Consider the following 14,324-nt stretch of genomic DNA (forward strand, 5'->3'; position numbering starts at 1 on the left):
TGAGCGAATAAGAGTGCAAATGGATTCTGCATACGCGTTTTAGTGGAACGTACAATTACAGAGAGAGGATGCTAATGCTGTGGAGAGGAAAAGAGGGAGAGTTGTTAACCATTATAGGATGACATTCACCACGTTAGTGCATTCTTCCCTTCACCACACTTCCAGCTGAAGAGAATGCAGCTAGAGGCCTGTCTTGGCCAAAGCCAGGAGGTGGATTTTGAGCCCGGGCTGCCCTAGAGGGTGGCCTTACCTGGAAGAAGGTCATGGTGGAGCCCCCGTGCATGGTGCCATACTCAATGGCTGTCTGATCGGCCAGGTCGTCCACAGACTCGATGGGCACCTCCATCCTCTGGACGGTGAGGAAGGCGGCCAGGTTGGCAGTGTAGGAGGAGATGATGATGAGAGTGAAGGCCCACCTGCAGCAACACAACAGCTTTGAATTTACAGCCAGTGTAGCTGAGGATGTAGGACAACTTAGTGATGTGTGCCTGCGTGTGGGTCAGTGTAGCCTTGGCTGTCAACGTCTATGTGTGTGTGTGTGTGTGTGTGAGTTTCTGAGTGCTTCTCACCAGACTCCACTGACACAACGGGTGGACAGGGCACGGGGGGCGATGGTGGAGCCCTGCTGCATGAAGCCGCCCACTGGGAACCAGAAGCTGTTGCCCAGGGAGTACTGGTTAATCAGCAGGTTACAGCGCCCCTTCATGCAGGGGTGGGGGTTGTACCACTCGTATGGGGTCAATCTGCAAAGCACAGGCAGAGAGAGGGAGACCAATGGAGGGAGAAGAAGAGGGAGATGGGGTTGTAGAGAGAGTAGGAGAGTGACAGAGATGGAAGCAGAGAGAGAGAGCGAGCGAGAGAGCGACAACTTCACACACTGCGGCACCGGTATCAATCACAGGTCCTTGGGGGATGCAGGACCTTCTGTTTCTCATTGCCCCTGAGTTTTTCAATTACTTTACAACTAATTAGGTTCATAATAGGTAAAAAAAAAAAAAGGAAAAAGAAATCTGCTTGTAGGTTCCTGGACGGCATAGCGGAGTGTGCTTCTATCGTCTAATCACCAACCAACATACGACCTGGAGAAACTATTGTCTAAATTAACAGCATTAAAAGGATAAAGTAATTAAGAGGGAGCAGGGAAAGAGAGACAGAGGGAGGGTGGGATAATTAAACCCAGAGGCTGACCTCTACACCCAGTAAGCAATCTACCCTGCCTGCTTCTGTGTTTTTCCTGCCCCTTTTCCTTTCCCCTTTACCCGAGGTGAGTAATAAACCTCTGCACACACGTTCCCTCCCTGAGCGGCGCGGTTTGTGCCGCCGTGGGACCGGAGTTAAAGCGCACCTATAAATCCAGACCAGCTGCTGGAGCCATGAGAATAACGCAGCGAAGGCCAGGCGCAGGAGAGCAGATGGTGCCGGTTTTACTGCACCAGACACCTGTCTCTGCTCCCCTTCCTTCTTGTCAAAGCCACCCCCCACTACATGCAGGTATTTTCACAAACAGAGGAAAGTGGTCATAAACGTTGAGCTACATTTATGCCCTGATACCCAGCATTGTGTCAAAGGAATCTACGGTTGTGAAAATGGACGGTCTTCAGGTTCCTCGCCTGGTGCGGAATTTAAATAATTAAACTGAAGCAAATTTGGCTCAAAGTTAACAATATCACTGGAATATAAGTAGCTACAGCCCTAACAAGTTTATTAACCCACTGTAATCCTTCTATGATCAGATTCAGGGAAGAATCCAGCGACTGTCATCTGACTAGCAATTTCAGAACTGTAAGCAAACTTCGCATGGATCCTTCCTGCCCAAGCCAGACACACAAAGAAGGGCTTGGACTCGGACTTGAATGGAAGCAGCTACCGGCGGGATCCCGACAGAGACAAGAAGTGCTTTAAGCTGTATTAAAATAATGAGGGGAGTTCTTCATTATGTAGTGCTCTTCAGCTTCTCCTTCCAGCTTAGCTCCTAATTCGTTAACTGAACTAATCAGACACTTTCCTGGGTCTAATGTAGGCAAAGAAAGCAAAGAAAGCGATAAAACCTGCGGGATTGTGGTCCTCTAAGTCTCTTCCACACTGTGAAAGCCCATCCCCGTTTCAGCTTCCCCCAGAGTACTGATCCCATTCCGCCACGAGATGGCAGTGTGAAGCTGCACAGCACCTACCTGGCCACCAGGAACAGCACGCAGCTCACAGCCAGATAGGCCAACAGCATGAACAGCCACACGCCCGGAGAGAAGGGGTCCAGGAAGGAGAAGTAGCCTGGTCTGCGGCCCTGGAAAACATGGGCACGGGGGTCACATCAAGAGGCAGGAAGAGTAGTTTTCTGCACAGGGCATTAAACCGCATTATGGAGACTAACACACTGGGACCAACGCTAATGCTGTAATGAAGTTAATGTAGAAGAAAATGGCCACCTCTGATGAACTAAATGGGCCCGTTGCACTCATCAAGTAAATTAGGTATTTTTATATAGAAACATCCATCCTCCTGCCATTGAAACTGCATGGCGGCTGTCCGTGCCTCTCAGACTGAGCGCTGGAGGGACACTTTGCTGGGTGGATGGATAGTGCTTCTCAGAGATGGCGACATTAAGGAAGATCAGCACACAACCCCATTACCTGTGCTTCATTCAGGAGAGATCCATACATTTCTGAGACATTTATCTTCTTCCCCCTTTTCAGTCATAACAGAGTATCTCTGAATTAAAGCCGCAGGAGCCCACTCGACAAACAGCGAACAATTACACACTGTACTGCCAGTTCTCATAAACCACACACAAGGGGCACACGCAGCACTGATGGCCAAAGACTCGCAAAGTGTGAGTAACAACAGCGCTCTTTTGCGTCTTGTTCTGTTGCAGTTATCTGGGGTTAAGGAGCAACTTGGTCTGAAAAGATAGTGCCTAGTCTTGGGTGTCTAGAAAGTCATAAAGTAAAGTCTCACCCCACTATCAGAATACCGTATTTCCCTTGTCAAAGCTTCTATCTATTCCCCATTCGAGTCTTCAGGATGATGTGGGTAAGTTTACTTTCCCACAGCACGGGAACCCACTGGCGATATTGACTGGGCTACTGGATCAGACACAGAGATTATGAAGTCAGGGCTCACAGAAACCTCCGCTTGTGCTGTGTCAGCCGCAGGTGAAATGCGGACAGACCCTTCGCCTTGAATTATGCTGTTTTTGTGCTGGTTTCTGCTGAGATTATGCTGCGGGGGTTCTGGGACTGAGGATTATGGTTGGTAATACAGGGTATCGTTTACACTAAACACCCACGATCCCTGCAGGTTCCCTGTAATCCACACGATTGTGGCTTTTTATGCAGGTCGGCATGAAAGAAACGGCAGAGTGCCTTTTTTGTCTTTTTTGGCCAGGTTTTACACGTGTTCACAGGGAATCTGAATGGACATCCCCTAAACACAACATGCAGGAGCCAGGAGACACCCAGCTGACACACTGCCTTCTGGCACCGCCGTGTTTGGGTCACAGTTTGGTTTCTCCGCAAGTAGGCTGTAATAAAAATCCATGGAGAAGCAACATCCGCCGACTGCTTGTTGCAAGGTTGCACGCTTTTAACGGGACCATTTCTGGAACGGCACAGTCCCCTTGCTTTGCAGACTGTCTCCTTTTTACAGCACGAAGAAAACTCATCCACAGAGGAGAAAACCATTCTTACAATCCAAAATAACACACAAGATGCACTGCGGCAGATCTCAAGCAAAAACAGACGGGTCCTGTGGCCAACTTCTTGTTATTATACTTTGCAGCAGAGGAAACATCAGGATCACAGGGCAGGGCAGAGCTGTGCACAGAAGGCATTTTACTGTGTTTGATATCCTACTGATTGATTCGCCTGGAATAAGCATTTTGAACCTTGTTTACAAGCGTCACTTTATACAACCATCGATATCAGTCGAGCTATAAAACGAGATCAAAGTTTATGTGGCCGTCACGCAGATATGCTTCTTCCCCAGTCAGATCTTTTTCTGCAACTGCTTCCACTTTAGAAACCGCCAGGAGACAAACTCATCGTTTTCTTTTCAGTGTGGACGTTGGGCGCTTCTGAGAAAGCTGTCCGCATCGCGGGAGAGGCTCCCAGGCAGCGTCCGGCCCGAACCGTTCGTCTCCTGTCATGATTCTGCGGGTCAAATCAAAGTCTGATTGGCTATGACAGGCAGTGAAGCTGTCACTCACGTTGAGTGACAGGTCTGGCAACTCAAATGTGTTTTTTTCCCCTCACTTTGGTTCTGGAATGGAATAACTGATTACCTTTATCTGAAGCTTTCAGAAACAGACTTATAAGCAGCACTTTCCTTTTTACACAACATATAGCTAAGGCTTAAAATTGTTAAGAGCTGCAAATGTAAATGTGGCTGAACCCAGACATTATTCCATCAAACTGTAGGCAAGATTTAAAAGCTCATATATATGTATAAAAAACATTAAGTAGTTAGTAACCTTGAAGCACTTTTCAACTGTGAAATGTTACCTTTTTTTAACCACAGAAAATAAGCCATCCATATAAAAACATCCATTCTCAGGGCCAGGCATTTAAAGAATTGTCTTGGAGGTAAAAGCTGAACTGGATGTTGCCAGATATCTTGGAGATTATTCCTGTTTGTTGTCTTTTGTTTTGGTTCATTATTATCCTGCATTCCAAGAGGCAAAAGGATTAACCAGCCCTTTCGACAAGAGAAGCTCCTGTATGCGTCTACGGTGCCTGTTTGTGGAGATGCAGCTTTTGTTACCCAGCCATGCAGTTAAAGCCGGCACTTTGGGTTCCTATAAGAAACAGCTGGATTCATATCAATCAATCAATCAGCCGAGGGTTATTGCATACAGGGATTCCTCAAGGTTAACCTCATGCTGTACCTAATCCATTCCCTACAAGTGAAAATCCTAAACAATACAATAAAAGTCTAAGGAATAACTATGGTCTAACAAGATAAATATTCCAAGCGCATCCTTATTATTGTAGACCAAGGTCAATCCACGGTGGAACGGTGGAGTGCAGTAAAGCACATTGAAGACATGTTAAACTCATAGGAAAACACTATAAAAAACATATTAAAAGTAAAAAATATAACCTGGGTACATTTACCAGGGTAATCTTAATCTTAAAAAGGGGTGTATTGTGAACTGCACTGTTTTTGTATATTATGAAGAAGAGGCGTTTTGAGACAGACCAAGGGTCACCAAATGTCACACTCCCTCATTCAAGCTCGCAATTATGACTGGGAACCAATTAGCCATGTCAGTAATCAAGGCGGTGGCGTACTTAACCCCTGATTAAAGATCACTATAATGATCTGAAGGCCAACACCCAGCTCTAGAGCCAGGTGTAGTTGATGTCAATACCTACGTGAGCATAACATCTCCGTTGGTTTCTTCTTTGACTCTTTTTGATGTCTCTTGCTGACGTTGTTGTGTGAATCACAATATCACTCCCCCGAGTGACGATATATATTTATATACTACACATGTACGTCCTCTCCTTCCATGACAACTTGCCTGATTTGACTTTCCTTGCAGTAATTCACGGCTCATATTACATTACCAGGATACTCTGTCACAGAGAAAGATAAAGGCAAGAAGCCTACGCCTGACACCTTAAAAAACAAACAAAAAACTCCAATATCAGATTGAGACAGAGCTCCTGTCAGCGCTATTCGGAGCTCTCACACAGGAAAGCAGTTATGTTTAGCTGGCAGAGAGGAGAGAAGCTAATTCTCACACAGTCCCCAGCCTCCTACTGTCCCAGCGTCTGCAAAATGAGAAAACGGAGTGCTTTATATTCCTAATTCAGGTGGCTGGGGAGAGGGGAGGCTGAGGGTGTTTAAGTACGATCCGACAAGCACTGCATGACAGACACCGTAAGATGCTCAGAGAAAAAATTGTTCCACGATGTTATCTGAAAGCTGCATAAATCTGCAAATGCGCCGGTAGTGCCGACTCCTATCGCAGAGTGATGAGGAGAGGCCCTGCATGATAAGGGAGAAGGAGATCGCACTGGGAAAACAGCACATTTTAAACATTTTCATCCGGAATATTTGAAAGGAGCGCAAAGCACTTTTTCCACAAAAGCAGGGCAGGAGGGATTTTTCTTTTGTCGACTGTAGTCCGTCTGAGTAATCCGTGCGGTCGGGCTGCTCTTGAAGATAATTGTGTTCGACCTGGATAATTTTGGATACACATTAAGGCGGAAATTAATAGTTTGCAGCAAGGCACTGAGAAAGATGCTTTGGGAGATTGTGGATAGACCTGGATGCTGCCACAATCTGAATTCTCCTGAATTATAATCTTTTTCTATATTTAATTCAAAGGTGATGTCCTGGGAGCAGCCAGAGCCCAGACTGCAGGGATGCAACCTCTAACCCATCTCAAAATGGTTTCCAATCATGGCTATGTTCGTGCTAGATTTGGCTGGGAGTTTTAAGGCAGTGCACTGCTGTCTTAGTATCTGGGGGGTCTGTGTAGAAGTCAGCGTGTTGATTTTGAGTTCAGCACATCTTCAGGGGCTTCTAACTGCAGGGTAGGGATGTTAGAAGTGTCCAGTTGCCATCTACTGATTGGTACAATAGCTAGGCTTGGGGCATTCTGGGATTGCAGTGTGAAAAGTAGCTGACCGCTTTGACAGTGTGCATTTTGGCAGACCTGTGATTCATCTCAATCCCCACGGAGAAGCATGGAGTCGTTACAGTGGGCAATTAGCGATTCCCAAATACAGGGAAAAATTATTATCAGCACTTCTAATGGGGTTTCCTGACAGTGGCTGGGGGCTGAGGAGGTAACTGAAAAAAAAAGGACATGCATTTAAATAAGTACCAAAACCTTTTTCTTATTTACTATCGACCGGGGGTAAAAATTTCATTTGGAGTTAGAAATAGGCCGCGGGAGCCCTGTAGGGATTGCTGCATCTGAAATCAATACTGGATTAAACTTAAACAAGTGAAGTCAAAAAATAAAATACAATCAAATAAATATATAAAAGGAGACAACAGAGCTAAGCGCCAGGGCTCGACATAAAGACCATGACCATGGGGACGAGGAGGTTTAAATACAGTTGAGAAGTATCGAGTGCCGGCAGGTAGAGACAGAGAAGAGAGGGATCATCTCTGGGTGTCAGGGCTTGCTCCTACCCCCAGGCATTCAAGATGGTAGATGACAGAGTTATTAACTGGGTCTTTAAAAAGTTTATTCCATGCCAACAAGTGTCATACACCGATCAGCCATAACATTATGCCCACCTGCCGTCGAGGCATGGACTCCACTAGACCTCTGAAGGTGTGCTGTGGTATCCGGCACCAAGACGGTAGCAGCAGATCCTTTAAGTCCTGTAAGTTGCGAGGTGGGGCCTCCATGGATCGGACTTGTTTGTCCAGCACATCCCACAGATGCTCGATTGGATTGAGATCTGGGAAATTTGGAGGCCAAGTCAACACCTTGAACTTGTGATTCATCAGACCAGGCCACCTTCTTCCATTGCTCCGTGGTTCAGTTCTGATGCTCACGTGCCCATTGTAGGCGCTTTCGGCAGTGGACAGGGGTCAGCATGGGCACCCTGACTGGTCTGGGGCTACGCATCCCCATACGCAACAAACTGCGATGCACTGTGTGTTCTGACACCTTTCTATCAGAACCAGAATTAACTTTTTCAGCAATTTGAGCTACAGTAGCTCGTCTGTTGGATCAGATCACACGGGCCAACCTTCACTCCCCATGTGCATCAATGAGCCTTGGCCGCCCATGACCCTGTCACCGGTTCACCGCTTTTCCTTCATTGAACCACTGCAGACCGGGAACACCCCATAAGAGCTGCAGTTTTGGAGATGCTCTGACCCAGTTGTATAGCCATCACAATTTGGCCCTTGTCAAAGTCGCTCAGATCCTTACACTTGCCCGTTTTTCCTGCTTCTAACATATCAACTTTGAGGACAAAATGTTCACTTGCTGCCTAATATATCCCACCCACTGACAGGTGCCATGATAACGAGATTATCAGTGTTATTCACTTCACCTGTCAGTGCTCATAATGTTATGGCTGATTGGTGTATATTTCTTTGTTTCGTTTTTAAGTAATGACGCTGTAACTATAAAGAACAAAGACCAGTTTGCGGTTACTAGGGAGGAAATAACAGAGGTTCGAAGCTGAGGATGATGTATAATACAATCAAACGTGACTTGATGAAGTTTTCAGTGTATTACGATTGCCGACCAAAAACTTCTTCCACCGTCAGCATTATCTGTAGGAATTTCCATCGGGCTGATGCTACCAGCTCGGGGATGATGTGGTTAGGACGGTCTTCCTGATGGCACTACGGTCGGTGATTTAATATCCGCCGAAATCTCCAGATATTAAACGGATCAGTTGGAATTGCAATAGAGGTGCATTGAGAGAATTGGCCCAGCTTGGTGGAACAGATATAGCCTTCCCTTTGTGCAGCAGCTTGATCCCCTTGCAGTTTTGTAAGTGTACAGTATTTGTCCTGTGATTCTTGAACAGACGTCCGTAATAAATGACAAATAACATGGAAAGTTCAGGAAGACATACTTCAGTGCATGTTGGTTGAGGCTTAGTCATGAGTACAAACTGCAGAGCTGCAGAATTGGTTCCTAAAAACATCAAAACAACAAACAACCACTTTTCAAAAACCCTGCTGGGCTCTCACACCCACCACTACGCGCTATAAGTACAGAAGCAAGCCGGGGGGAATCTCCCATTTTCTGTCAGCGTCTGCGGTGTTGCGTCGCCCGCTCTCTCTTGATTGAAATGCCCATTATCTCTGTGGAAAAACACAGGGCGCTGAAAACAAATCAGTAAAATCCACTTATTTATCTCGCCGCGTTTTCCCCGACAAATCCAATATGTTCTGCCATTTAACATATGTCTGTGTGACAGCACATTTCATCAAGGTGAAAATGACATTCCCCTCATCTCAGCCCACATCGCTCCCTCACTACCCACATGCACACACATCCACCCACCACCTCCAGCGCACTCCAATCTTGTGTGCTTTCTTGCTCTTTCTTTCTCTCTCACTCCATTCAACTTGCTGCCTCTAACCACACCCTTCTACGCATTCCTACTCTCTCAAATCCTCTACCTCCTGATTCTCTCTCTTTTATTTTGGCCGCTCTTCCTCTCTCACTCTCCTTCCCTCTCCTAAAGTATCTCCTCCCATCTGACGTTCGCCTTTACCTCAATGGTAACAAAACGGTTACAACTCTGGGACCTGAAAATCTTTACAGCATTTCCTTTCGTCATCATGTGCTTCCAAGGACGTAAGATACACTTCAAAGCCACCACTGCCCGCTGACATTAAACCACAATGGGTCTTGTGACACTCAAAAGGCAACAACAAAGTAGACATGTATACGAAAGACAGGTTTTTCTTCTTTTCTCTGTTCCCTGGACTGACAACATATGTTTGTGCCTGAAAAGAAAACCGACCCTTCTTTACAAATTGACAACAGACATTGTCGATCAAGCCATCTCAGAAGTGTAACGGCAATCCAATGTGTCCTACTTTTCCTGATAGAAAGATGGGCAAACGGGGAGGGTAAGAGTTTCAGACCTTTAGAACACACACACACACATATATATATATATATATATATATATATATATATATATATATATATATATATATATATATATATATATAATATACATAAAAAAAACTCAAACAAAAACACTAAAAGGAGACGAGGGATGATATGTCTCCATGTGTTCCAGGTGTTGGCAAGGGAAGGAGTTTGGTTGACTGCGCAGAATGCTCCAGTCTAAAGTGTATGTGTGTGGGGGGGGCATTATTACCTTCACCAATGAGTGTAGTTTGCAGTTGTTAGTAGAGTCCGCAGAGGTGACATCGCTGAACAAACAGAGCAGCTGCAGGTATTGATCTCTTCAGCTGCCCGGTCAATGAAATCCTACACAGGCATATCTATTACTCATACAAATAGGAAAAAATGCCCTTCTGGGAGTTACCCTTAATGGTAACACACTCTGCGTCAAGGGCTGTGTCCGGCGCATGTACCATGCGCAGATTGGCATGTCACCTTCACTTTGGGAGGAGAATTTGATTAATGGCGTGCGGTTCTTCAAAGGTAATGCAGTTCTAGCGTTACCTCTGTAATAACGGTCAGGGCGGCAGCGGTGGCTCGTGCAGATTCCCAGGGAGCTGTGAGCAGCGTTAGCAAGTGAATTTGACACATTCGTCTCAATGATTTTGTGGGATTGTGCGTCAGGGAGCAATTCAGGCACACACGGGCCAGCGACTTCAGTTTTGTATTGTGTGTGACTTATATTAGACAAGTTGGAAGACAGTTTTCCTCCAAAGGTGAAGGTGACTCCACGAAAGGACACAACAAGTCTCAGGGTTTTCATGCAGCACTGACAATGGCCCTTCAGCCCTCAGAGATCATTTGGGAGTTTCTCTGATGGCAGGGCACTTTCAGGAACCTTGGGAACACAACCTAGGAGCAACGTTGGCCCTTGGGAACCTGCCCATAGAGTTCACCAAGAAACCAACTCAGACCTTCAATCAGAACATTGAGCTAAACCTTCTGCGGGAAATCAGGCCCAAGACCAAAAACACAACCCAGAACATCAATGGAAGCAGTACAGGGTGCCTCGGGGTCTGGGGGGTCTTACCAAGTGCACTCTGTACATGATGCTGATGCCCAGTGTCATGAATGGCTTGGAGAAGTCAATGACCTTCTCTCTCTCCGCAGTGATGGTCAGTCCAGCCACAGCTAGGTCCGCTTTCTGAAAGACACAGCAGCACAGGGTCAGCATTTGGGCACAAAACGTAGCATTGCCGATGACATGTCTGTGCATTGTAATGTATAGTTTCAAACGTGTGATCTGCAAGCGCTGTCTTTGAGGGCCATCACTCACTAGGTTTTAAAGATCTCTTTAAATCATCAACAGCATTAAACCCAGGGAAGGATTACAAATGCCCTTAATGAAAATTGTTTTCAATTAACCGATTCCGAGCTCATGTGGGGAAAAAACACAGAAGCAGTACGGCCCCAGAGGACAGGATCTCAAGAAGGCTGGTTTGAACTAATTAACCTTTACCTTCACTAACAAACCGCTTACTGTCATCCCAAACACAAATCGCAAAAAACACAATACAGAGAATGAGAAGAAGCAGAAAAAAGCTGTCCGTGACACGAGCAACAAGCATCAACTTCATCCGGCTCTGGCAACCTGCTGAGGCAGCATTTAGGAAGGAAATTGGATATGTTCTGCAGACCCACATTATGCAAGGGCTCTGTGTTAAATGAAAGGAATCACACGCACGTCTTTGTTGTACTGTAACCACTGCTGACCCGACCTTGGTTATCTATTAGCCTTATCTTGATGGAGCAGGAGAGTAAAACGCAGTGATAAAAGTGAATTTCTTCCCTTTATGTTTCTCCATCATTATTAGGCCCCTGAGTGGAGACTGTGAGAGGATGTTTCTCAGGTGTTTGGGCGGCAGTGTGGAGTAGTGGTTGGGGCTTAAACTGGACACTGTCTCTGCGCCACTCACCGGGTTTGTCATCAGATAGACTTGGGGGCTATCGAAATCACTTTTAAATCAACTCTCCCTGCCCTGGTTGAAGTCTGTCGAATCAGAGGAGAAAAGTCAGTTATTCCCATTACTCCTGCGATGGGTTGCACCCCCAGCCTACTTCCATTCAGCTGTGAGATCCCTTTTCAGAAGCCGAAGTGGGGGTTTTCAGGTAGGCAAATAACTCTAATCAAAACATCCCTAAAGGTTCTCTTATATATCTATATTTCACACTCTGATCTTTTATTTGTATAGTTTTAATGTTGAATCCCCCTCCCCCCATTTTCTAACCATTCCCTGGGCTGCGTCTTTGACTGCAACAAAAGGCGAGAGGATTTTAAACACATTGAGAAAAAAAAAATCATTACAGCTGCAGCCACAAGAACCTCACTACATGCCAGTTAACAAGAGAGTCAGTTAGTGCATTGCAAAATCGTGAGCAGTAATGGGCTGAATGTCTTCTCATTTTTACCTCCTTTAGTTCTCATTTTACCTCCTTTAGAAAATATTATGTGGGGACTTCATTCAAGTCTTCAAAAAGGCATTGACCACATCAAACCAGAGGAGTTTTTCCAGATCTGCAGGGACACATGGACACGACGACACACATGGAAATTGGGCTTCAAGGCATTCAAGACAGAAAACAGGAGACACTTCTTCACACAGAGAGGCGTCACAATCTGAACAAACTCCCCAGCGATGTGGCTGAAGAGACAATTTGGGAACATTCAAAAACAGACTGGATAGGATCCTTGGATCACTTAGTTATTAATGGACACCAAACGAGCACGATGGGGCGAATGTCCTCCTCTCGTTTGTAAACTTTCTTATGTTCTTATGACCACTAGTCACCAAAGCGAGACCTTCAAATCAAACATGTACTGCCAATTCCATTCCTTTCAACTTCCTCCATCTTCTTGGTTGAAAAGATCAGGAAAAAGCGCCTATGACAGAGTTGTATTGGATGGTAATTGGTAAACCTCTGATTATAAGGTCACAACTTCATGAACAGAGATGAGCTTTTGCCATACGAGTACAAAAGTTAATCTTCTAAGATATGTTTTCAATACAAAGCTATTATCGCATTGCTTTCCAAAGATCGTGGCTTCACATGCATACAAATGTTTGTGTTTCAATATGTTTGTGTATACTTGTGTATACGGGTTCTGCGATAGCAACAGCAGAGCATTGGAAATCATAAAACGGAAAAAGAAACCGCTTTAACACAAACAAGTGTTGTTTTGAGTATGGCTCCCTGAAGATGCATAACAGTCTTGTAGCAGCCAGAGACTCCGGAAAAGATTTACTTTATTATATGAAGGAATTTCCCCAGGGCCTCCCACGCATGTTAGTGGGGCAACGAGTCTTTTTTGTTGCCTCTGACACCATCGTAGCTGCAGCAGCAGAAACCCAACAGCCCGTCTGACTCAAATTGGGCACTTTCTCTGAGCCAATCACCGGGTTTGTCATCAGATCGGTAGCTACTGAAACACTCTTATAAATATTGATGACTGTGCACTTGCGAAATAAAAACGATCATACGCTATACACAATGCATATATATCTATTTTCTTCTTCTTTAAAATGACTCTTCCTGCTGGGGTTTCAGTTAGCCGAATCAGAGGAGAAAAATCAGACATTCCCATCACTCCTGCGTTGCACAAACCAAATCTAACACCTTTAGTCTAGGTATTTTCGCCATCTTCATTTTTACTTCACTTTCAGAAGCTGTCCGATTTTGTACACATCCTGCCTGACAGCGGCGAGTCACTCATCGGTGTCTTATCTGAAGCAGCAGCAGAGACTGATCTCTCGGCGCTGAAGTTAGACGGGAATCCCACTTCGTATTCCGGTCACATATTTGCCCACCCGCTTCACTGCGCAAGAGAATGAAACTCCATTGTTGCCCGGCTGCAGCGTCACTCCGTTCTCAATCAGAAACCACAAAGATGGACAGAAATATGCGCCCTAAGCCTGGAGTGACAGAGCAGAGATATCGGAGGACAGTTGGCGAATTTCCACACGTGGTTGCTAAAATGGGAACACAGTACACGGTTGCCTGTGTGTCCTTGCTTACAGGGTAGACCAGGCCAGACCCCTCTGCCACGTACACACACACACCTCTCTCCCAATGCTGTTTCATCGCTCCTTCCCCCTCCTACATGGTACAGCAATCTCAAGGTTACAGAGGAGGAGCAAACTTAAGAGAAACACATCGTGGCAATAATAAGAAAAGGCATTCTCTCTCGGGTTTTGTTAATGGTTTTTGCCCTCCATTAGCCCGGTGAATTAAGACGGATAACTTATTAAGAAAACCGTGTCCCCACACTTCAGCCCGTCTCTCTGCGGTCTTGCTCTTTCCTCTGGGATCTCCCGAGCCCCTCTTTCTCTGAGGTTTAAGGACAAAAACGTCGCCCTCCCTTCACAAGTGATTACCTCACAAAATCACACCCATGCGTCTTAGACTCATTCCCAGCCCACCTGTTCTGAATGCGGTACTTTTGCAAACTGACGTCACCACCCTACACAACGGCTCTCTGCACACGGTGTCGGTCTCATTGTTGATTCCATATCCTGTTGAGGTTCGTTTTGGTGAAAGCTCAGGGAAACTCAGGGAGGGTTGCATCCCAAAAGTGTGTATCTGTAGGTATGTGTGCCGGACCCAAGCAACAACAAAGTGAAGGATGATAAAAAATAGCACATCCCACAGAAGAAGAGTCAAAGTATTTCTACACTGACTTTAAAAAAGGAGAATA

The 14,324-nt window shown here is 45.6% G+C and overlaps 1 protein-coding gene across 1 annotated transcript in view; it reads right to left on the bottom strand.

Moving 5' to 3' along the window:
- grik4 (glutamate receptor, ionotropic, kainate 4) overlaps positions 1-14,324 on the bottom strand; it is a 342,628-nt gene that overhangs the window by 14,602 nt on the left and 313,702 nt on the right. The window contains exons 14-17 of the mRNA XM_066710250.1: positions 10,662-10,775; positions 2,172-2,281; positions 570-743; positions 251-416 (exon numbers count right to left, since the gene is read on the bottom strand). Of these exons, the coding sequence (XP_066566347.1) occupies positions 251-416; positions 570-743; positions 2,172-2,281; positions 10,662-10,775 (564 nt within the window). The remainder of the gene's footprint in view (positions 1-250; positions 417-569; positions 744-2,171; positions 2,282-10,661; positions 10,776-14,324) is intronic.

Source organism: Amia ocellicauda, chromosome 1 (genome assembly GCF_036373705.1).
Source record: "Amia ocellicauda isolate fAmiCal2 chromosome 1, fAmiCal2.hap1, whole genome shotgun sequence".
Taxonomy (NCBI): domain Eukaryota; kingdom Metazoa; phylum Chordata; class Actinopteri; order Amiiformes; family Amiidae; genus Amia; species Amia ocellicauda.